A 25,501-nucleotide genomic window follows, 5' to 3' on the forward strand; every position below is an offset into this window, starting at 1 on the left:
TACCCTTCCACCTACACTCTCATTCATTTGGCCGAACTGGTCCTCACCCTTAACAATTTCTCCTTTGAATCCTCCCACTTCCTCCAGACCAAAGGGGTAGCCATGGGCACACATATGGGTCCCAGCTATGCCTGTCTCTTTGTTGGCTACGTAGAGCAGTTGATCTTCCGTAATTACACCGGCACCACTTCCCACCTCTTTCTCCGCTACATTGATGACTGCATTGGCGCCACCTCGTGCTCCTGCGAGGAGGTTGAGCAATTCATCAACTTCATCAACACATTCCACCCTGACCTTAAATTAACCTGGACCATCTCTGACACCTCCCTCCCCTTCCAGGACCTCTCCATCTCCATTAATGACGACCGACTTGACACTGATATTTTTTACAAACCCACCGACTCCCACAGCTACCTGGATTACACCTCTTCCCACCTACCTCTTGCAAAAATGCCATCCCATATTCCCAATTCTTCCACCTCCGCCGTATCTGCTCCAAGGAGGACCAGTTCCACCACAGAACACACCAGATAGCCGCCTCCTTTAGAGACCGCAATTTCCCTTCCCACGTGGTTAAAGATGCCCTCCAACGCATCTCATCTATATCCCGCACCTCTGCCCTCAGACCCCACCCCTCCAACCGTAACAAGGACAGAACGCCCCTGGTGCTCACCTTCCACCCTACCAACCTTCACATAAACCAAATAATCCGCCGACATTTCCGCCATCTCCAAACAGAACCCACCACCAGGGATATATTTCCCTCCCCACCCCTTTCCGCCTTCCGCAAAGACTGTTCCCTCCGTGACTACCTGGTCAGGTCCACGCCCCCCTACAACCCACCCTCCCATCCTGGCACTTTCCCCTGCCACCGCAGGAACTGTAAAACCTGCGCCCACACCTCCTCCCTCACCTCTATCCAAGGCCCTAAAGGAGCCTTCCACATCCTTCAAAGTTTTACTTGCACATCCACTAATATCATTTATTGTATCCGTTGCTCCCGATGCGGTCTCCTCTACATTGGGGAGATTGGGCGGCTTCTAGCAGAGCGCTTTAGGGAACATCTCCGAGACACCCGCACCAATCAACCACACCACCCCGTGGCCCAACATTTCAACTCCCCCCTCCCACTTTGCCGAGGACATGGAGGTCCTGGGCCTCCTTCACCGCCGCTCCCTCACCACCATTCGCCTGGAGGAAGAACGCCTCATCTTGCGCCTCGGAACACTTCAACCCCAGGGCATCAATGTAGACTTCAACAGTTTCCTCATTTCCCCTTCCCCCACCTCACCCGAGTTCTAAATTTCCAGCTCAGTACTGTCCCCATGACTTATCCGGACTTGTCCTACTGCCTATCTCCTTTTCCGCCTATCTCCTTTTCCACCTATCTCCTTATCCACCTATCCACTCCACCCTCTCCTCCCTGACCTATCACCTTCATCCCCTCCCCCACTCACCCATTGTACTCTATGCTACTTTCTCCCCACCCCCACCATCCTCTAGCTTATCTCTCCATGCTTCAGGCTCACTGCCTTTATTCCTGATGAAGGGGTTTTGACCGAAACGTCGATTTCGCTGCTCCTTGGATGCTGCCTGAACTGCTGTGCGTTTCCAGCATCTGCAGTCATTGTTTTTACCTTATTAATCCAGAGATCCAAGTAATATTCTGGGAACCCAGGTTAGAATCCTGCCATGGCAGATGGCAGAATTTGAAGTCATTAAAAAAAAAATCTGTAATTAACAGTCTACTGACCATGAAACCATTGTCAATTGTCAGAAAAACCCATCTGTTTCACTAGATCCCTCAGCAACATTGTTACTTTTAACTGCCTTCTGGGTAATAAGCACTTGCCAAGCTAGCAATGCTCATACCCTGTAAACAAATATTAAAAAATGATTTTATTCCCAAAACACCTTTTTTGGACATAGATAAATGTGAAAGTATTCAAAATTATTAGAAAGGGTTAAACTTTAGCTGCTGTACCAGCAGTAGTTTCTAAACTTAGAAGGATCGTAACCTTTCCTTCAAAAACCTTTTCAGAGAGACTTGGGGCAACATTAATACAAATTGGCAAAGTAAGCTCCTAAATGTGAAAGTGAACATTGTTGCTTTTTGCTTACACCCTCTCTCGTGCCCTGTGAGGTGTCTTCCTCTTCCCAAATCTCTCTTCCTGACTCTCCATTTATTTTTCTTTCTTCCTCTGTCTGTTTCCCTCCCTTATTCCTTACCCTCTACCTCTGTCTTGCAGCATCTTTGGCTCTCATAGAATGGTACAGCATAAAAACAGGCCCTTCAGCCTGCCATGTTCGTGCTAGCTATGATGCCATTCTAAACTAATCCCATCTACCTGTTCATGACTGACTGAATGCCCCTCTCTCTGTCATAACCAGAGTCTCTGTGCTTGTACTGGATCCATTCCCCACTCTCATGTGCTCATTTTCGCACATAACTTCTCTCCTTAAAGGCACAGTAAAGAGAGTTTTTGAATGGAAGTGTTATAGCAGCATCATTAGAAACACCCGAGTAGCAACATCTCTCGAATTTCTCTGTTTTGGTGTTGCTTCATTTAAACCAAATGCTTTTATGCCCTTGTGCACTCAGTAAATTAGAGTTGCCAGGGAGGGTACTGTCTCATACTCCATGGAACTCCGATATAGATGACTAGTTCATTAAAATCGCCCCATTTTGACATTTTTGGAAGCTACAGGTGGCGTTTTATGGGCTGATTCACCCTTTGCTGCTTATTTTGAATGTTGAGCCATGTCTTTTCAAAAATGTGCTCAAGTTGTAGATCCAATTACATTGTAAATTGCAATATATCACAATACTTTGATCACCTTTTTCACGAATTTAAAATTCTTACTATGGCATTTATTTTCTCTCTGCCTGGACTAAGTGCAGGTCCTTTTGTTATGATCTAGCTCCTGTTATTACTGGACAAGTCAGAACTCAGACTGAAATCTGGCTGATTTGTTTCTTTTGGTTTTAGCAACCAAAGTGGTGTTTCACTGGAAAACAAACATACAATGCTATGGTTTCAGGTTTTATGAATAAAATAAGATCATCACATAGAGTAAATGAAGATAGTGGGCGGCACGGTGGCACAGTGATTAGCACTGCTGCCTCACAGCGCCAGAGACCCGGGTTCAATTCCCACCTCAGGCGACTCACTGTGTGGAGTTTGCACATTCTCCCCGTGTCTGCATGGGTTTCCTCCGGGTGCTCCGGTTTCCTCCCACAGTCCAAAGATGTGCAGGTCAGGTGAATTGGCCATGCTAAATTGCCCGTAGTGTTGGGTAAGGGGTAAATGTAGGGGTATGGGTGGTTTGCGCTTCGGCGGGGCGGTGTGGACTTGTTGGGCCGAAGGGCCTGTTTCCACACTGTAAAGTAATCTAATCTAATCTAATAAAACTAAAAGTAGCAAAGATCTTGACGTGCACAGTAAAATACAATCCCAGTCATCCCACTCTGAATACTCTCACCAAGACAATTCTCTCCTATTTCACATCTGTGAGGCTTAATTTAACTGTGGCTTTGGTGTTCCATCTTGAAAATCTGGTAGCTTCTTCCACAGATCTTTTGTACAACGGGAGTTTAGATTTCCTCCACTTCAAGTATCCCATGCATGGTTTTAACCAAATATAGTGGTCTGAAACTTCGGAACCCAGCCTCTTATACTGAGGTAATCCCTTTCTTAGCCATCAGAACAACTGTCTTTCTCAGCAGCAACTGTATTACGTGTACAACTTCAGTCAAAACTTCTGCGGCTACCCCAAATTGTAACTACAAACCTTTTCTTCCCAGGCTATGAGTATTTCCCTTAAACCTAATGCACTGCACAGTTTACTTTTGTTTGATTGTAAGCAATTAATTTTAGCTTCCCCAAATCACCTTCCTCAGCTTATTTTTTTAAAAAATCACTATGGATGTACTCAGTATTTAAAAGTTAATCATTAAACCCTCTTAGATACACAATCCATATGCCAGTAGTTCAAAATCAAAAATCCAACATAAATTATTTAGTTACCCCTCTGTTTTCTTTCAGTTCTTTCACTTGTCTTATATTTAAAATACCTGTACTTGACAGGCCGATACTGTTTCAGATGTTGGGCCTGAACCACATAGAAATTGGATATATTCAAGTAACTTAGCCTTGTTTTTCTCCCTGCGTTAATTTGTAATTTAACATCCATCATGTACCAACAGGCCTGATGTAGAAAATTGAGGCCTTCATATCTGGATTTGATTTCACTTGTTTCCAAATTTTATTGATGAATATTTAAAATTGAGTATTGGTAACAGACCTTGTTTAATTTAGTCATTAGTTTTCCTTCGGTATTATTTAATGAACTCTGTTTACAAATATTCACACATCCTTCAAGGTGATAGGGCACTTAAAAGCATATGGGGTATGCTATCATAAGTAGAGGTATTGGAAAACAAAAACGAGAAAATCGTGTAAATCTTTACAAATCTCAGGTTAGTTCTTAACTGGAATATTGTTCAGCTATGAGCATAACCTTTTTAGGAATGATTTGAAGGCCCTCAAGCAAGTGTTTATCAGGTTGGTGCACAACTGTGGCAAAATTGGAGGAACTAAGAATCTTTGAACACAAAGTCAGGGAGAGCTGTTAAAATTATGCAAAGTTATGGTAATACAAGTGAGGAAAATCCATTTCTGCTGGCAATTGGATCAGTAACCAGAAGTCATAGATATGAAATAGTCAGCCAAAACAAAAAGTGTGAGGAAATAATTCTTTAGTTAGTTGTTGACAGATGAGTTACGCAGTTTTTGCATGCTTTCTCTCGTCAGCTTTGAAACTGTTTCACTTCAGAGTAAGACACTTTGCAACCACAATAAAAAGTCATCTTGCCTATTTGTTAATTTCTGATTTTTTTCAGTTCAGAAATTTTCAACCTATTGAACTAAAATGATTGTTTTGTGCTCAACAAAAGATTTTGACCATGTATTTCCTCAAAATAAAAGGAGCTTCCTTTGTCACTAATTTGAATGAATAATTGATTTTATCATTGCATATTTTACAATGAGAAAAATAAAATACAATGAAAACCTTTTATACTGCCGCAACAACTATGTGCTGTTCTTTGAATAAATATGTTTGATGTGGAAAATCACTGAAATTCACTGTTTGGTATCTATAAATTTCCAACATTGTTGCTTAGTTACATGGAGATGGTATAACCAAGTATCAGTTATTTTCCTGGTCAATATTGCATATTTCATTTGAAAAATAAAATAATCATCATTATGGTCACTTAAGCAGCTGTGGTTGAATGTTTGAGAAATAATCTATTGAAAGCTATTATTGTTCAGCCTATGAGTGCGTTGGATGGAGTTCTGTTTTATCTGGACATTTCTTGTGTTCATCCAGATCATTAATGTTGAGTATAACATTTTCTGCTAGCAGTTCTGTCTCGAAAATTTAACTTTTCTTTTGGTCCTAGGTTGTTAAAGCATATGATCGAGTGGAACAGGAATGGGTAGCAATAAAGATCATCAAAAACAAGAAAGCCTTTCTAAATCAGGCACAGATTGAAGTTCGGCTGCTTGAGCTGATGAACAAACATGATACTGAGATGAAGTACTACATAGGTATTGACTAACTGTTTTGCTGTAAATTTGTTGCCAATTAATCTGTACTTTATCTTGCATGGATAAATGCAGTGCAGTGTTTGACACGTTTTGTTTTGAAATATCGTTTATAACTGAGCTTAATTATGAATACCAAACTCAATTGAAAATGTAAGCGAATGAAATTTAATAAAAACTTCTAGATTTAGTTGCCTTGGTATTACAAATTGTATGTTTTTACTTAATGTTTTCCATTTAATAATTGCTTTTAAAATTAGTTCCCTTTGACTTGAAACTTAATTTACTTTCCAGTTGAAGTCAAGAAATCTTGCTGTGTAGAAATGAGCGTAGTAAACATTAGTTTATCTAAGTTAGATTCAAATGGCTAAGGTTATGGTTTCCAGCAAGTTCCTAGTTTAATCCTTAGTGAATTTAAGATTGGAACTTCCAAAAGATAACAGTCATGTAGCTTTGTGGAAGTTTGTCTAGCCGATTGCTCTAACTTTTAACTTGACAAACAGTCCAAGATTAAATTCAGTTCTGATGACCAATTTGAGTAAATTTGTTCCGTTAATAAGTAATGTCGTTAGATTCCTGTTTAGGTTGTCCTTTTTGAAAGGAAAATATTCTTTAGATTGAGTTGCATTGTAGCCATTCTTTACATAGTCACTTTTATGTTTTGTTCTTGACTGACTGGAAACTATTTCAAAGGTGGCAGCCAGTTGGAAACAAATTTTAAATATTGCTTCTATCTGTACGAATGGCAGAAGTCAAGAGGAAAGAAGGATATGTGTCCATTTGTGCCAAGTTTGATAGATTTAGTTCCATGGAATAACATGAAAGTGAATTTAAAATTAAGATAAAATGACAAAAAAAATTTAAAAGGAATGATTCAGCTAGTAGAAGTGTTTTTTAAAATGTTTATGGCAATATATTCAACTATTTAAGTAGTTTAGTTACAATATTATTTACTTTAGTGTGTGTTACACTTCTTTTAAAAACAAAAAGGTATGACTAAAATTGAATTTATACCTCATACCTTCCTAACGTGTATCTTTGGCAGCCTGTCAGCTAAAGTAATTTGTTAAATCCAAGTTTTCAGAAATGAATGTGGCAAAACTTTAGTTTTTTATCAAATTTAATTTGGATGAGCATCTCTCATTAGACTGTGAGAATATTGTAATGAAAAATGACAACTTGGAACGCTTTGAAAATAGAACCATGCCTTAACACTGTACTTAATTCTCATATCAATGTTCCACAGTATGTTGCACATGATTTTCTAGCTGCATGTATGGGGAAAATGTTCATTGTGGGCTAAAGAAATCAGCTTTTGAAGCACCATTTCAGGCTTGATCTGGCAGTTTGAATACTGACAAGTTTCATTGAATTTTCAATCAGTTCTTATTCATGGTTAAGCCTGAATATTTCTTCTCACTTTAAAAGAAGTGTAACGTTCAATTCACACATGGCATTTGTCTTTGTTTCCCTAGTTGTATGAGTTGATATATACTTTGAGGAAACATTTTAACTATTTTTCTAATTATTTTGTTGGGTATAACTTGACCATTATCACTGTCTGGGTTAGCTCCAAATATAGGAGCAAAATTGAAAATAAAATTTCCAACCCGGTTGTCGAATATGATGTATTGTGACAATCAAACATCTCTGCAACTGGATAGAGAGAAGTCACAAATGTGTCAAGTTAATGACCTTAAACAAATAAACTATTTTTTCTAAGAAACTCTCTATCTTGTAAAATTCTCCCATATCCAATTGTTAATACAACATGCCGGTAGAAGCTACTGATAATCAGTAATTAGATATTACATAATTAGCGTGCTTCAGAATAGTTACAGCAGCGATAAATGTTAAACTTTAAAATATGCTTTATTCCTTCCTCTGCAGTTCATCTGAAACGACACTTTATGTTTCGAAATCACCTCTGCCTTGTCTTCGAGATGCTGTCCTACAACTTATATGACCTGCTGCGCAATACCAATTTTCGAGGTGTTTCTTTGAACCTTACGCGGAAATTTGCACAGCAGATGTGCACTGCTCTGCTCTTCCTTGCTACGCCAGAGCTCAGCATTATCCATTGTGACCTAAAACCGGAAAACATATTGCTGTGTAATCCCAAACGGAGTGCTATCAAAATAGTTGACTTTGGCAGCTCCTGCCAGCTTGGACAGAGGGTATGGGTTGTTATTTATTTCTGTGACTGTGCACTTTGTTCCTTAGGTTAGTTTTGAATTTTGGGAAACTTGTATTTTAAAGAAAGGAACAACTGTTAGCTTTTGAAAAATAAATGTAAATGCTGTAAAGGTAAAAGTGAGAGACAGTTGATGGTTTAAATTAAAGATCAGCATACCCTGGCAAGAGGGTAGAGTTTGAGAAGAATCTTTTAGGGTAACCTCAGACTGTGTGGGAATTGAACCCACACTGTTGTCATTACTGTAGGTACCACAGTACGCAGAAGAAAGTAACTTATTTCCAGCGAATTTGAGATTTAATGCCTTTTTTAAATGAAACTGCTTTTAGGTTTTTTATTAGAAAGAGCTTGGAAATGCAGCAGCGAGAAAAAGAAAAGCTTTTTGTATGTCAAAGAATTGTCACTCCCATTTGTGCTCATGTGTTGTATAAAGTAAAACTTCAATCTCAGTATGATCCAAGGGACATAATTTAAGTTTCTCTGGCATGCAGTTTGTTTACATGTTGGTTTTTGAAAACAAGCAAAATGAAAGGAGGAGTTTGAATTATGTCTCCTATACTGGGGCTGCTTTGCGTAAAAATGATTTGTGGAACACTTCAAGTTGATGTAAAGTTGTTTAGAGATTGTGAAAACAACATGATGTCAAAAACTTCAATTTGAAGAATGTTCCTCAATCACGAAGTCTCATATCGTTTTTGAAAGTAGCAGCAAGGGAACATATCATAAAGTTGTAAGATAAAGACATTGCAAATGGGAACCAAGGCCACAATTCAAGTGCAGAATTTTGACAAGTTTTTTTTGGAATCCGATACCACAGTATGTATTTCAAGGGGCAGAAACTTAGGGTACCGTTTAGGGAACAGAGAAAGTGAAACAAGTCTCGTGCTAGAAGACTGAAGAATACTCAATTATGTTAAGGCAAGGGAATTCAGGAAGGGGAAAAGTGCTAAGTGGTTTAGAACAGGGTGAGAATTGTGAAACTGAGTTGTTGGAAGTGAGTCAACCTTAGTTTGGGAAGGATACATGTGATGGTGTGGCAGTTATTCTGGATGAGTATGCTAGTTCCAGTCTGCATAAATAGGTAGGAGAAAGTGAGGACTGCAGATGCTGGAGATCAGAGCTGAAAATGTGTTGCTGGAAAAGCGCAGCAGGTCAGGCAGCATCCAAGGAACAGGAGAATCGACATTTCGGGCATAAGCCCTTCTTCAGCCCGAAACGTCGATTCTCCTGTTCCTTGGATGCTGCCTGACCTGCTGCGCTTTTCCAGCAACACATTTTCAGCTGCATATATAGGTAGACAAGCATATCGAAGACCAAGTTGACCCCTTGGTATGACTGTGTAAAATGATAAAATTGGACAAATGAAGTAGCGAAGTATGTTACTGTAAAGGTAACAATGACTTTGAGGACATGTTAGGGAGGAAACATAACTCTGAGCAGGATGTCATAGTGCTATACTTCCAAATTGTTTGAGATGTCTGCTGAGTTAGTTTTCAGCTCTTGTCAGTATTTCAACATCTCTGGACTATAGAACATGGTTTCATGTTTTCTGTTATTCACCTGCAAGAATTTCTGGTTCGTGGAGGTCTTTATCAGAGATGCTTTTTGGACCAATGGAGGAAGGGGGAAATCTAGAACTCGTCTCCTCTCAGTTTGGAAATTTACTTTACACTCATGATATTCTTATAGCAATATTATATGTCGACAAGAGAAGTGGAGTCAGTTTCAGGATGTATTAATTGTGTAAAGTCAAATAACCGATATACTCAAAGGAGAAATGATTGACTTCAAAGTAATGCCTGTATTGATTGAATTGTAAATTAAGCCAGAAAAGCAAACAGTGAACTGGACTGAGGCTACAATGGAGCAGTCAGTTGACCAAAAGAGCAGGAGATCATCTTATGACCCAAGAGCATGCTCTGCCATTGAATTTGATCATGCCTGCTCTTGGTCCTGCCTTTACCTTCCTCAGTCCTTTCCTTATCAGTCGATTGCCGGAGAGACCAAAAATCTTTATCTGAGCTTAAATGTACTCACTGATGGCGCATCCATACCCCCTTGACTAGATTCACAACACTTTGAGTGAAATAATTTTTCATTGCAGTATAAGTTATTGGCCCTTTTCCTAAGGCTGTTTTCTCCCATATGTTACATCCCACAAGTATAGAGACAATCTCTCTGCATCAAGTCTCCTCAGAATTGTGCATGTCTTGATATCACATCTTTTTTTTTCTTGGATCGAGCCAAATATTAAGCAGCATTCAAAATAAATGGAGTCATGGTTCCATTTATCTCAGGTGGTGTTTGCTATAATAACCAAAGCACTTCAAATAAAGTGGATAGGAAGGAAAATACAGAGGAAGAGATGAGAGTATAATTGCAAGCCATAACTTAAGTGACTGGGGAAGGAGGCAATGTTTGAGGTAGAGCAGTGAACAAAAGAGTTTAAGATAAGTTTCAAGAGGATCAATGGTAGTCATTCAGAAAAATTTGCAAACTGTGCCAGGTGAAAGAGAGCGTGTGTGTGTATGTTTAATCAGCATGAGGTGAAGTTGGATGGTCAGAATCTGCCATCGGATATGGATTGAGTGGCTGAGCCAACTGAACTCTGTGGAACTGGAAGTTTTTGTTGCAAACGTTTCGTCCCCTGGCTAGGCGACATCATCAGTGCTTGGGAGCCTCCTGCGAAGCGCTTATTTGATGTTTCCTCCGGTGTTTATAGTGGTCTGTCCCTACCGCTTCCGGTTGTCAGTTTCAGCTGTCCGCTGTAGTGGTTGGTATATTGGGTCCAGGTCGATGTGTTTGTTGATGGAGTTTGTGGATGAATGCCATGCCTCTAGGAATTCCCTGGCTGTTCTCTGTCTGGCTTGCCCTATGATAGTAGTGTTGTCCCAGTCGAATTCACGTTGCTTGTTGTCTGCGTGTGTGGCTACTAAGGATAGCTGGTCGTGTCGTTTCGTGGCTAGTTGATGTTCATGTATGCGGATTGTTAGCTGTCTTCCTGTTTGTCCTATATAGTGTTTAGTGCAGTCCTTCATGGTATTTTGTACACTACATTAGTTTTGCTCATGTTGGGTATCAGGTCCTTCGTTCTGGTGAGTTGTTGTCTGAGCGCGGCTGTTGGTTTGTGTGCCGTTATGAGTCCGAGGGGTCGCAGTAGTCTGGCTGTCAGTTCAGAGATGCTCCTGATGTATGGTAGTGTGGCTAGTCCTTTTGGTTGTGGCATGTCCTCGTTCCGTGGTCTTTCTCTTAGGCATCTGTTGATGAAGTTGCGCGGGTATCCGTTTTTGGCGAATACCTTATATAGGTGTTCCTCCTCTTCTTTTTGCAGTTCTGGTGTACTGCAGTGTGTTGTGGCCCTTTTGAATAGTGTCCTGATGCAGCTTCGTTTGTGTGTGTTGGGGTGGTTACTTTCATAGTTTAGGACTTGGTCTGTGTGTGTGGCTTTCCTGTAAACAAAGCTGCATCAGGACACTATTCAAAAGGGCCACAACACACTGCAGTACACCAGAACTGCAAAAAGAAGAGGAGGAACACCTATATAAGGTATTCGCCAAAAACGGATACCCGCGCAACTTCATCAACAGATGCCTAAGAGAAAGACCACGGAACGAGGACATGCCACAACCAAAAGGACTAGCCACACTACCATACATCAGGAGCATCTCTGAACTGACAGCCAGACTACTGCGACCCCTCGGACTCATAACGGCACACAAACCAACAGCCGCGCTCAGACAACAACTCACCAGAACGAAGGACCCGATACCCAACATGAGCAAAACTAATGTAGTGTACAAAATACCATGCAAGGACTGCACTAAACACTATATAGGACAAACAGGAAGACCGCTAACAATCCGCATACATGAACATCAACTAGCCACGAAACGACACGACCAGCTATCCTTAGTAGCCACACACGCAGACAACAAGCAACGTGAATTCGACTGGGACAACACTACTATCATAGGGCAAGCCAGACAGAGAACAGCCAGGGAATTCCTAGAGGCATGGCATTCATCCACAAACTCCATCAACAAACACATCGACCTGGACCCAATATACCAACCACTACAGCGGACAGCTGAAACTGACAACCGGAAGCGGCAGGGACAGACCACTATAAACACCGGAGGAAACATCAAAGAAGCGCTTCGCAGGAGGCTCCCAAGCACTAATGATGTCGCCTAGCCAGGGGACGAAACGTTTGCAACAAAAACTTCCAGCTCGGCGAACAGAACCACAGCAACGAGCACCCGAGCTACAAATCTTCGCACAAACTTTGAACTCTGTGGAAGATTGAGGAGAAGTACCCAATAATGTATTGGGTTGAACATGTTTTGTTCAGTGTAGTTGAGGGCATTGCTGCAATTGGATGGCAGTAGATGATCTTGATTCTGTTCTATAAATAATCTTTTGCTAAAAATGTAAACTTCAAATTCTTTAGGCTGCATCTTTATCATCTGATCAGAACAAACAATTGGAAAGGTGTTTACAACACATTCATATTACAATCAGTATAGCAAATTTGTATTACAAAAATTTGTAAGTCTAAGAAAGTAATTATTTCTTAGCCATCTTGTTATAACATGGAGTATAAAATGATCAGAAATCTTGCAGAAAACATTGCTGGCATGCTCAAGATAACATCCATTTATGCCAAAAGCTTAAGGCCATTTTGTCCATAGATAGAGGTTGAAATGCTTCAAATATTTTGAAAAGCTATGTACTAATTCAAGTTTATGGCATAAGTTAAACTGGCTACCTTTTGTGTTCAGATCTTAACATTCAGCGTCACAATGATTGACCAGAGTTTACGCACAACTATGAATTTTCTGTCCTGTGTTGTACTTTGACAAATTGAACTTGTTTCTGCTATTTTTGCTCAAATTTACCTCAAATAGATGTGAGGAGGTATCTTTACAATTAGTGAAAGGAGATGAATTGACTTTAAACAATTTTCAGTTTTGGACAAGTAATACAATTTTGACAGTAACAAGTCATGAATTGTAATGCCACATTCAGTAATTCCAGTTTTAACTGGTATTTCTACCTTCTAGATATACCAGTATATTCAGAGTCGATTTTACCGTTCACCAGAGGTGCTGCTGGGAATGCCCTACGATCTAGCTATTGACATGTGGTCACTAGGCTGTATCCTGGTGGAGATGCATACCGGAGAGCCACTCTTCAGCGGAGCTAATGAGGTAGGAAAATGTTTTTGTAAGAAATTTGGACTCTTTAACCAGCGCATCTGAATATGAAAGCGATCAGAAATTGTCCAGTTCATCCCTCGAGCCTGTTTTGCAATTTAATATAATCATAGCTGATCTGACCAGAACGTCAAATCCAAAGTCCTGCCAACCTCTCCGTGCTCCCTCCCCGCCTCGCACTCTTTTTTTTTTTGCTTACCAAGAAACTTTCCATTTCTACCTTCAAAATATTCAATGCTTCTGCCACATTTTATGGGAGAGAAGTCTAAAGGCTGAGAATCATCTCAAAGGAAATAATCCACCCAACATCTGTTTTAAATGGACTACTGCTTATTGTCAGGCAGTGTCTTAAATTCTCCCCCCACGAAAACATCCTTGTTACATCTACCTTGTCAGGATATTGATAGTAAAATACTGTGGGTGCTGGAAATCCGGAAAATGCTGGAGAAATTCAGCAAACCTAGCTGCATCTTTGGAGAGACAAACAAGGTTAACGTTTTGGGTCAGTTATGACTTCTTCAGAACTGAAGGAGGAGGCTAGGAAGTGGTGTTTTTTTTTGCTGTTGTTCCTTATAAGAACAGCCCATACCTTGAAAAGCATATACTGATTTTATTCTCTGGTTCAGAAATACCATCTTTGTTGTTTGCTTTTAAATCTGTATATTATTTGTAACACTGTTAACTTTATTTGAAAGTATTATCCTTTATTAATTGTACAAAATATTATTGCTTCTTTAGTTCTAATCAGCTGTGCAGCACCCTTGTAGTATATTGTAAACCTGCAGTACTCTGATGTCATGAGCAAAAGTGATAAGTCCCATACAGTCATAATGGCACAGGAGAAGGACATTCAGCCCGTTGAGTCCATGGCAGCATTCTTTAAAGCGATTTAATCAGTTCCCATTCCATTGCACTGTCCCTATAGTTTTGTAGGTTTACGTCTCTCAAATATCTGTCCAGTTTCCCTTTGAACTCATTTATGTCTGTTCCCACCAAAGTTTTGAAAAAATCTACTGAGAGTACTTTTCATGTAAGCATATTTAAAATATATTATCTGGTTCTCTAATGTGCTTAAGGGAAGGAAAATGCCATCCTTACCTGGTCTGGTCTACATGTGACACCAGACCCACAGCAATGTGGTTGACTCTTAACTGCCCTCTGGGCAATTAAGGATAGGCAGTAAGTGAAGCTTTCATCCTGTGAATGAATTTGAAACTTTTTAAAAGACTTGATGGACAAAACTCTTGTCTTATAATGCTGAAATGTTAAGTATTTGATGTTTCATCATTGTGTTTTAGAGAGATGGCTTTTCATTATAAACACATGCTGTAGTAATTGTGCCTGGAAGAGCCAAGGAAACCATCAAAATATATGCTAACATTTTGGAAATACAACTGAACATGTTGATTATGAACTATCCAAGAAGTGGATCTTTCTGTAATGGGACTATTTGTTAACTTATGCAACACTGAAGAATTTGACTTTGTTTGAGGTTGTTATTGTAGGATTTTAGTTTGCTTTCCAATTGAAATGCTATAAATTGAGAGGGTTGCCCAGGTATTCAAGTAAAACTAAAATACTGAGCAATACTGGTATTTAGTAAGAAGTTTGTGAATATATGCTTGTTTTTGAGAACATTATTAATCCAAGTTTAATGTCATTGGCCAAAATGTTGACTGGATAAAGTTATGCTGAGTGTTACTTCTGAAGTTCCATTTCCACTTAATATTTTGGGCGAAAGACAATGTTCCAGAATTGAATTTAGCATCGGCTCCTGTGTGTTTACAAAGTATTATGCACTTTCCAATGAGAATGGTAACTTCTTATTTCCTAGTCAAGTTAAGGTGAGCTGCCTCAACTCAATTAACTAAAACAAAGCTGTGACTTACCACACAAACTCTTTTTGGCTTGTTCACATATGACCCGGTTTATGTCTCTTGACTTTATCAATCCTTGTTCTGTATGATTCCTCCTTAGGTGGACCAGATGAATAAAATTGTAGAGGTTCTCGGTATCCCTCCATCTCATATTCTAGATCAGGCTCCCAAAGCAAGGAAATTCTTTGAGAAGTTGCCTGATGCCTCATGGACAGTGAAGAAGACCAAAGATGGCAAGAGGGTGAATATCAAGAGTAACATAAAAAAAATTGGAAACACAGTAAGGACTTGAACTTATTTGAAATATAATTTATAGTTATATGTGGTGGGCATGGGGTTACTGGCATTTTAATTGTTTTGTGTGCATTGCCTGCATTCTTATGAGAGAAGAGTGTAATAAACTGAATTGTTAACTTCATGATCACCAATCCAGCCACTTCCAGAACTGGTTTAGCAAAACCTCCAAAAGTTTATAGTGCACGTTTATGCAAGTGTTAGTGTTTCACTTCATAATACATTTAAAAAGTATGAATAAAACAAAATTAACGTTTATGTTTCCTGTCAGGTTTGCTTATTGGCTGCAGATGACAGTGAAACTGAGTAGCTGTTCATGACCAAGATTGTTTTATATAATACATTGATAGTTCTCAACTCACCCTGAAGATTACAGTCCAGACGTATTTTTGTAGCAGTAGATTACGATGCACACTTCTGTTTAGGAAGTTTAAAGATCGATTGAAAATGAGAAGTTGGATTTTCTTTGTTTTTGCACTGCTTTAGCAATGGAAATGAGTTTGCTTGTACCAATGGGGTTTTGCCAATATTATTATCTATAATAATGCCAATGTAATGTGCCTATCTAAATTATGGAAGTAGCAAAGCAATTTTTTGTCATTGTTGCCTCAGCAATCCTCATATTCATAATACTGATATACTTGTGGAGGAAAGCATTCAGAAAATGTCAGTTTAAGGATTGTAGTTGTGTTGTAATGTTTATAGTGAATAGACAAGCATCTCATGAATGAAATTGTACATTGTTGTTTGAAAAAAATGTTGCTGTTGCTTGTGGTAACTGAAGTGTACTTGCAAAGTGCAATTTTGTGCTTTCTGCCCTCCTCTGGTGAACTCTTGAATGCTGATGAATATATTGTGAGCAACCTGCCAAAACCATCTAAAGTAGGCGGATCTTGGGAAAGCCTGCAGCATACTTAACATAATACCACTAATCCTGGCTTACATGTAAAATTGTGCCATTTGAATTTGTCTTCAGCTACAGCAGGATTTCCATGCTAACTCTCATTCAGTTGTAATTTGCTTCTCATTGATGTTATTTATAAGACCAGTATTTGTAAATATTTCAAAGCGTGATCCTAGAGTTAATTTTTTGTTCCAAAATGTAGTGGTTTTATTTCCATGAAAGAGGGAAAAGTCAGGATCCAGGATCTCATTTACTGATTGGAAGAAATCTAGAAATCGGAGACTTCTGAATTACTGGTTGGAAGTTATATACTGAACAAAGAAATAATTACCTGTATTTACCCCCTCTCAAGATTTTTGAATTAGTTTTAATCCATTAAGTTTGTTTTCAAAATAATTTTATTTGTACAAGTTTCTGTGCGAGCTTGACAGGGGAAATGTTAAGGTGACCATTCCAGTCTTTGCGGACTTTCAATCTGGGGGACACATTTACAGAATAAGGAGATACTCATAAAACTGTGATGTGAAATAATTTATTCTCCCAGCCAGTCGTGAATGTCTGGAATTTATCAATCTCAGAGACTGTGTATATATGGATAGAGTCTGATATGTGTGGAAATTTGTAGAAATGAGTAATGAAAATTCAGTTAATTATCTTATATATAGTATAGAGCAACACAAGAAATAGGAGCAGGAGGAGGCCATTCGGCCTTTACGCCTGCCTCACTATTTCAGAAGATCCTGGTTGATCCATCCCAATTCTCAACTGGTCTTTCTTGTTAGCTCATCATTGCTCTAAAATTCTCTATATTTCAAAAATCTATCTGCCACTTTTCTGAATGTTTCTGATGACCTATCCTCTTCACCTCTCTGGCCTTCTGCCAGTATTGCTATAACGGTCAAAGGTATGAACGTGATCCAGAGTGACAAACCGATTCTAAAGTCCTTCTTTCTTTGCTTTGGCAAGTATGTAACTTCAGCTTGTTGCTTTCCTGCAAACACTGATAGAAATCTGGATCAAGCCACTGTATAATTACAATTATTACTGCATTCTCCTTCATTTAATGTATTATGTTGGGGTCCAAGTTTGCTGCATAGTCTATAATTAAATTGAATTCTGTATGAGTGCTGATGACTTACTGAAGCCCTCAAAGATTCGGGGTCTGTTGATTTATATGGATATGCATGATGAGTTTTTTTAGCCCAGTGCAATGTTTTATTTAAAGTATAATCAGTCACAATCAATACCTTTTTATTCCAGGAATATAAGCCACCAGGAAGCCGAAAACTTCACAATATCCTTGGTGTTGAAACTGGGGGTCCTGGTGGGCGGCGAGCTGGCGAGTCTGGTCATACCGTAGCAGATTACCTGAAGTTTAAGGACCTGATTCTGAGGATGTTGGACTATGATCCGAAGACACGGATAGCTCCCTATTATGCACTGCAACACAGCTTTTTCAAAAAGACAGCAGATGAAGGGACAAACACAAGTAACAGTGTATCAACAAGTCCAGCCATGGAACAGTCGCAGTCTACAGGCACCTCTTCTAGCACATCTTCGAGCTCAGGTATGCATCTGCAAAATATTAGAGACTGCAAACTAATTCAGTATTTTCCTTTATATATTGTTTAATTGTATGAAACATCTTTTTAATGTATATTTCCTTACATGGGATGTGGGTGTCACAGATATGCCAATGCTTATTGTTCATTCCTAAATGCTTTTAAGCTGAGTGGCTCGTTAGGGCAATTAAGAGTCAATCACATTGTCTTCGTGAAACTGTGATTGTTATTGGGTTAATTTTTAAGGTGAGAGCTATTGATTCCAGAAAAACTAGGTGAAATATTCAACCTTGAATATCTAAAAGGTCAGATGTAAAATGTTAATTGCTCAGTTCAGAAGAGCAACAATATGACAATTGAATATAATATCAGGCTAATGTGTTTTTTGAGATTTGAATCTAATTCCCAGGCTATCTTCTGAGTAGGAATGTTGGTTTGTCAGACAGTGAAGTTGCACGAACTCTTTTTTGCTTTTATTTGTTAATCCTGAAAACTGGGCTAATCCTGAGGTAATATTTTAAGTTTGTATAACATTGTACCCTGTTGTCAAAAATGAAATTGAGCAATTTTGTCTATCTAACACTCAAAAATGGGTTTGTAAGGATTTTTTTTAAACATTTTATAAAGGAAGATGATAATAAACATGCACAAACTGCACAGATAAGAAATTCAAGATCAAGCTAGAAGGTTCCAGTCTACTAATGTTTAGTTAGATGACATAGAGTGCATATGACATTCCCATTTCCCACACACCAGAATCATGGTAACTGTGATGCTATTATATATCTTTAGTTTTATGTCTTTCTGCGAACAATATGGTACAATTTGGAATAAGGCAGATGCATAATTACACTTAAATTCATCCTTTTTCGCTTTATGCAACAAGTTGGGCACCAAGTTTGCTGTATTATCCATTGTTATATTTAATTCTGTTTGAGGTGCTCATGACTTAGTGAAACCCTCCGAAATTATCAACAGAGGTACAAGTAGTCAAATCCGATTCATAGCATTTCCACATTTCAGAATTATCTTTTTTAATGTGGAAGTGATTTTTAAAAATATATCAACCAATATCATGAAATAAAATTGATCAAAAAATGTTCTCAAAATGTACAAGTGGTATTAATGCAAAATGTATTGAGTTATATATATGGGAATGTGATGGCCTAGTGGTATTATCACTGGACTGTTCTGGGAACCAAGGTTCAAAACCTACCACAGCAGATGGTGAAATTTGAATTCAATAAATATTTGTAATTATCATGTCTAATGACGACCGTGAATCCATTGTCAAGGGGAAAAAAAATCCATCTGGTTTCCTAATGTCGTTTAGAGAAGGAAACTGTCATTCTTACCTGGTTGGGCCTACAAGTGACTCCAGATCTACAGCAATGTGGTTGACTCTTAACTGTCCTCTGGGCGATTAGGGATGAGCAATAAATGCCACTTGGCCAGCAATGCCCTCATCCTGTGAATAAAAAATATATAGTTTTCAGTTATTGAAGGGTCCATAATGCAGTTTTGAAATTGCTTGTAGATGTTTAAATGATGAGAAATCGTTAGGACAATGCCTCTGTAACACGAATTGTTTTTCAGGAGATATGAATGTGTTTCTGTTCTACATTAATAATATTTCCTAATATCCATATTAAAATTGAAGTTTTAGTGTTACTACTGCAATCACTGTCTGTTTCTAAACTGTACTGGAGCCAGATAGAAGGAGGCCAAAAAAATTGAAAATGCGTTGATTAAAAATTAGGCTTTAATTCTTGTTCTCTAAGTGACAATTTTATGATCTCTGGGCTCTCAAAGATTTTCGACCTTGTCTGCAACCTGCTAGGGGACACACTATATACACTCCGTTAAAGTTTGGAGAAGTTTGTCTTCCATATGGGCTTGGATGCTTATTTAAATCTATTTGTGTGTTTAGTACATGCAGACGTGTCTGTTGCAAAACAGTGGCATATTTTGCTCTAAAAATGAATGACCTCGCTTTTGGTTAATGACATTGTGTCAGTCTCTCTTTGTGGTATTGCTTTGTAATTCATTTCAAAATATGCCTTTTCCCATGTTTCATGTAAATGCTAAAACAATCAATACTTCTGCTCACTGTTGAATATTTTGTCTGGTTCAAGCCATTTCCTGATGGATATCCAGAGCGAATATATTAACAGTATTTAAATTGAAAGCTTGCAGTGTCTTGCCTCATGTTGCTGTGTATTTAAAGAATAAATGCAGAATGTTAGTAAATTTATTACATTACACTGAGAGAATTTCCTGCTTTTCTTCATCTCCTCTTCCTCACCAATTACCATCCCACCTCCATTACAAACCTCTAACCACATCTCACACGATGCTTTGTGTGTTGGCGTCTTGTGAAATACCTATTGATGTTCATCTTTTACAGGTGGCTCTTCTGGGACAAGTAATAGTGGGAGGGCAAGGTCAGACCCAACACATCAGCATCGGCATAGTGGTGGCCATTATAGTGGAGCTGTCCAGGCAATGGACTGTGAGACACACAGCCCACAGGTGAGTTCTCCATTTGATGTAAATCTCCACTCCTGCCTCTCCAGTCCTATGATTGCAAGCTTGAATTCCAGTGATGTCTGACACCTAACTCTGTCAGCCACGTATGTGTTTACTGTAGTCAGTCCTTGCACATCAACTGGATGGGAATTTACCAGATGAGCATCAAGCTGTATTTTGCATGATACTTAAAAATCACATCTGACTTATCCATGGTAAACATGTCTCCGATCAACTGGCACAATGGCCATGGAAAACTTAACAGTCACAAATTCTGAATTGAAGGAGAAGTATAGTGGTCTGCAGTGTTAAAGTGAAGTGGGCAGGGAATTCATAGTCATCTTGACAGAAGTTGTTTCCCGTTCTCACTTCATTTTATTTATGCTAAGAATGATTCTGAGCTGTTAATTTTGTCTTTGCTGCTTAGACATTTCTGTTCAGTTCATTTGTTTTAGTCATTCACATGTTTCTTATACTCAATTATCCTAAACTACTCTGAGAGCCACCAATACTGTTTGTGTGTGTGTGTGTATTTCTTACGCTCGTAAACACTTAAAACCGATCTTGTTAAATCCATGTTATACAGGTATGCATTATATCTCACACCAATATTAACAGGATCATTGGTTTTGGGATGAAATGCCAACTTATTTAAAACATATTCATGCTGGAGATATCCTCTGATCCGCTGCGGCATCTTAACAGTAATGAATGTGCTTATTGTTTTGAAGTTAAATGCAAAATAATGGATTTCTTACTGTGCATTTTTAAAATGTAGGTTCGACAGCAGTACCCTGTGGCATTAGGATGGACGCCTGGCGATGCTACAACACAAATCACTGTTGAAACTCATCCAGTTCAGGAAACAACGTTCCACATTGTTCCCCAGCAGCCGAGTGCATTACATCACCATCACTCTAACAGCTCCCATCATCACCTCCACCATCATCACCACCATCATCATGGACAGGCCATGAGCACCCGGAACAGACCACGAGCTTATAACTCCCCAACAAACGGCTCCGTTGCCCAGGACTCTATGGAAGTGGGACATAGCCACCACTCCATGACGTCCTTGTCTTCCTCAAACTCCTCTTCGTCAACCTCCTCCTCTTCTGTTTCTGGGTCTCAAGCTTATCACAACCGGCCTGTTGTTGCCAATACTTTGGACTTTGCTCAGAATGGCACTGTGGACATTAACTTGGGTACATACTCCAATCCCCGCCAAGAGACGGGAGTGTCTGGCCCACAAGTGTACCAATTTTCAGCAACAGCTGGTTCTGCCCATTATATGACAGAAGGCCATTTGTCAACGCGGCAAGGAATGGATAGGGAGGAATCTCCAATGGTAGGTGTTTGCGTTCAGCAGAGTCCCGTCGCAAGCTCGTGACTACATTGAGATGGGGTTTGTTTTTGTTTGTGTGTCTTCAAGGTGGGGGTTTTAACAAAAAGTGCATTGAGAACAGTGCTGCTTTGGAACAAAGGAAACGGAATGGACAGGTCAAGAGCGCAGAGCTGATTATATTTTTAAATTGAAAAGGAATTTGCTAATGGACTGTGGAGTGCAAGTGCTTAAGACTGGATTCATGCCCAGAAACCACCTTACACTTCATGTTATGGGTCATCCTGAGGTGTAGTCTCACCTTATGCTACAATTCTCTTACACAGCATCCTGCCACCTGTGTTAGCACAACCTGGCATGGGTGAAGTAGCAGCATTAGTTTAAAAGCCACCTGGGAAAAAAAATAGAAATGGAACTGCAGATTGTTTTTATGAACAGTCAACACTTCAGTCTTTTCTGACCTATTTTGTGTCAACTTTCTTAAAAAACAAAGTCCCCAAGTACCGGAACATCCTAATACGGTCCTGTGATGTGCTGCAGAACAGGAGGGCTTGATAAAGTGGAGCTAGCTGCCATCAGAGCAGAGTCTGAACTGAGAGGACACTGTAAATGAAATTTCAAAGCACATCTGGCATGCTGAGTGGTGGTTAGTAAAACAACCTTGTTCTAATCTTACAGGAACTTTTGGAAATTTTTTTGGCCCTCATTGGTTGAATCAATTAACGGTTAAGTAGCGATTGAATGTTCATTTTGGTCCAGTCATTGAAACGCAGTGAGTGGAAATCATGGTCGTTCTTGACCTACTGCTTACATTTTTGAGTGGCAGTTGAATATCCTTGGCCTTTCGATTTTGGACATTGACTGAAAAAAATTGTTTTAAGAGGCTTATCATTTAACATGCCATTGTGCAAAGGTCATTAAACTTTCAGATAGTCCTTAACTTTTCTTAAACAAAGCAAGCATGGGTAATTAATGAGGCCTTTGTTGGAGGATAAATAAACTGATCCTTTCCCACTTTTTTTTCTCTCCCTTGGCTCTTACCCCATTACCACTACTATCACCACACCACCACCACCACCAGTTGCAGGGATTGAAGAGGTCATGAGAGGTCACGTGTGTCATGTCATAAAAGCTACTTCCTCTCTTATAGGTCACAGAAGGCGTGATCTCCAATTTGCTGAGATAAATATAACTGTCCTTCCTTGGACTTATTTCTCTCCCTCTCCCAACCCATCCTAATTGCTTTTCCTTCAGCACGACAAAGACAATTTTTGCGCAAAGACAACTCCTGTTCGAACATTTTTAAAATGCAGAATTTTATGTGACTGCTCTCGCCTCACGATTATGCTGTGAATTTTACAAGAATTTATTTTCCTTTTTTGATAATTTATTGTACCAAAGCTGTTTTTATAGCACATAGATGTCTGTAACCAATAATGTAGCAGTTCTGCACTTTTGATAAGGTATGTTTAGATCATTTTTCCTTTTAAATGTTAATTATAATTATGGCTATACCTAATGCTTAACAAAACTGGAACTGATAGCTTTATGCAGTACTTTCACAATCTGAATATGTCGTAGTTTCATTTTACTGTCTTTTCACCCAAAAAGGGATTCTTTTAAAACCTGAGGAATACATTCTGATTTTAAGTTCAGTTATTAGATGCTTGTTTGGCAGGCCATTAGACCTCACATAACCGTTGATACAGACCAGATAATTAGATGAGGTCTTTTTTCAAGTAAGTAGGTGGAAGGACCAACCATTTACAATGCAGTTGGTGCAGAACGATCATTTTAGTTTTGTGCTAATACCTGTATATTCTAATGGACCATTCTGTGTATTGCGCATGCTAAAGAAGGGAGACTCATCTGTAAAAAAGATATAGATGATACGAACTCACCTGAGCCAAAATAAGCCATTTTGTTTTTATTTAAAAGGGCACATAAATCTGTGGACAGAAAATGCAGTATGACAACTGCAACTTTATGGTAAATGCAACCTCTTAATAAATTTGAAGACAAGATGTTATTAAAAAGGTTAGCCGAACTTACTGATCCAACTAGATCAGTACCAGGAAAAGCAATCCACTTTCGGTCTGCTTTAGTGTCAGTAGTCTATGAAATTTGACTCCTTTTTCACCAGTTGCCAAGCAGTAATACTTGGCCTGTGCCCAGTGATCATTTTTTTTGGAAGAGCCCAGTCAGTTTTGACTTTGGTGTCAGTTGATCGTTAACTATAAGTGTCTTTCTACAACCTGGACAACTGTCAATATATAATTTCACTGATATCAACTTTAATGGTACAGCATTATATTTCAAATATTTTTTAAAAAAAACTGAGGGATGGATAGATATCTCAAGTGATGTAACACAACTCCTCTTCGCTCACTTACAGAGTTGTAGATCTGACCTTGAATGTTGGTAAGTGAAGTCCAGAGTGGGGGACATTAAATCATAACCTTATTGAGGGCTGAATTCAATTTTTTTGATGGAATGTTCTTGGCTAAGACTTGCTGCTGGCCTTTTTAAAATGCTTGGATCTCCATTGAAGCAAATTCCAGAGATCAAAATCTCTCTAATTTTGAGCAGCAAAGCCAGAGAAACACAAACATATAGTTATGGGTGCAATGTTGGATCTTAGTTAGGATTTTGGATATTAAATAGCATTGATCAATACTGACACACTCAATACCTAAGTTAGGCAGAGTGCTTAATGCTGTATCATCTGCTATTAATCTAATAAATGCCAAATACAAATAGCTATTATGTGAGATCTGTTTCTAAATCCAAACTTATCAGATCTAGATCTGATTCTTAACAGTTAACATTTGTATTACAACCAGTCATGTAATATGCACACCTTCTTTCTTCATGTGTGTGCGCCTCTTGTCTTGTGTCTGCGTGTGTTTCATTAGTGTCTTGGCACTGCCTTGCTCTAGGCACTTTCATCAGCATGCGCTCTTGCTCGCATCTCCCCTTTTCTCTCCTGTTTCGCCTCAATTTACAGTCCAGTTTTGTTTGCTTGACTACACAGTTTGGTTACAGGACTTCTGACTGTGCATTGTAAACCATAAACAGCATGGAAAAAGGTTAAGTACCTGTGTCCAGAGATTATAAGACCTAGTCAAGACTTGCTGTGTATATTGTAATATGTTAAATGACAAAAGACAAGCCCTTTGTATTATAGTCATGCAGTCTTATGTATGATAAATAATTGATCAATTGGTCCTCATACTGTCCTTTTGTGTGTGTTTTATTTCTAAGTCTCCAAGTCCGGAGAGCTAACACAATTATTTATCTCTGTTTCTTTAACAATAACAATGCAAAAGTACATAATATAACAACATGGTAAGGATCCATTAAAGTTGTCATTGGGACAATGTATGCTTCTATTTGCAGAAACAGAACACCTTATTCACAAGTGATTTAACCTTCACATGCATTCTGAAGCACATTGTTCCCAACTACTTCATACGTGGCTGTTAAAAATGGTTAGAATTGAATTCTCTAGTTTTCTTTTTCTTGCCTCCATGTGAACTGTGTGGCAGCATGATTGCTGTCTACCAGGTATCTCATTAACTTTCCTTAATGAGTTCATCTTCCTGTTATGGATGCAATGTATCATCAACCATTTGGTATGCTTTTGGGGTTGGCAAGGAAAGAAGAAGAGAGTATGTGGGAGCGTAATTTACCTTTTTCAAAAATGTTGCATCAGACCGAAGACATTACACTGCTGAACAAATGCTTTGTAATAGTTGCCAAACAACATGTCGTGATTCTTGTAATCGCTTGTTTTGAAGGTGGAAGCAATGCCAAAACTGCACTAATTTTCCCAACTATAAACCAAAGAAAATCTCTTGCTCATTCGAGATAAAAGATCCATAATTCCTTTGTCCTTTGCCATTAAAGTGCAAGTTATTCACAAAATACTGTATTTGTTAAACATAATGCAACTCGGTAAGTGTTGCTAT

The 25,501-nt window shown here is 38.9% G+C and overlaps 1 protein-coding gene across 4 annotated transcripts in view; it reads left to right on the top strand.

Moving 5' to 3' along the window:
- dyrk1aa (dual-specificity tyrosine-(Y)-phosphorylation regulated kinase 1A, a) overlaps positions 1 to 24,762 on the top strand; it is a 114,692-nt gene extending 89,930 nt beyond the window's left edge. For 3 of the 4 annotated variants that reach the window (XM_043701348.2, XM_043701347.2, XM_043701349.2), the window contains 7 exons: positions 5,468 to 5,615; positions 7,503 to 7,789; positions 12,870 to 13,016; positions 15,000 to 15,179; positions 17,358 to 17,664; positions 20,067 to 20,191; positions 20,967 to 24,762. In XM_043701348.2, coding sequence (XP_043557283.1) covers positions 5,468 to 5,615; positions 7,503 to 7,789; positions 12,870 to 13,016; positions 15,000 to 15,179; positions 17,358 to 17,664; positions 20,067 to 20,191; positions 20,967 to 21,578 — 1,806 coding nt within the window. In that variant the 3' untranslated portion in view covers positions 21,579 to 24,762. The remainder of the gene's footprint in view (positions 1 to 5,467; positions 5,616 to 7,502; positions 7,790 to 12,869; positions 13,017 to 14,999; positions 15,180 to 17,357; positions 17,665 to 20,066; positions 20,192 to 20,966) is intronic. The other variant, XM_043701351.2, reaches the window with a different exon arrangement.
- The last annotated feature ends 739 nt before the right edge of the window (positions 24,763 to 25,501 follow it).

The sequence above is a fragment of the Chiloscyllium plagiosum genome, unplaced genomic scaffold (assembly GCF_037043375.1).
Source record: "Chiloscyllium plagiosum isolate Xiang-an unplaced genomic scaffold, Cpla_swu_hap1 HiC_scaffold_12, whole genome shotgun sequence".
NCBI classification, from domain to species: Eukaryota; Metazoa; Chordata; class Chondrichthyes; order Orectolobiformes; family Hemiscylliidae; genus Chiloscyllium; species Chiloscyllium plagiosum.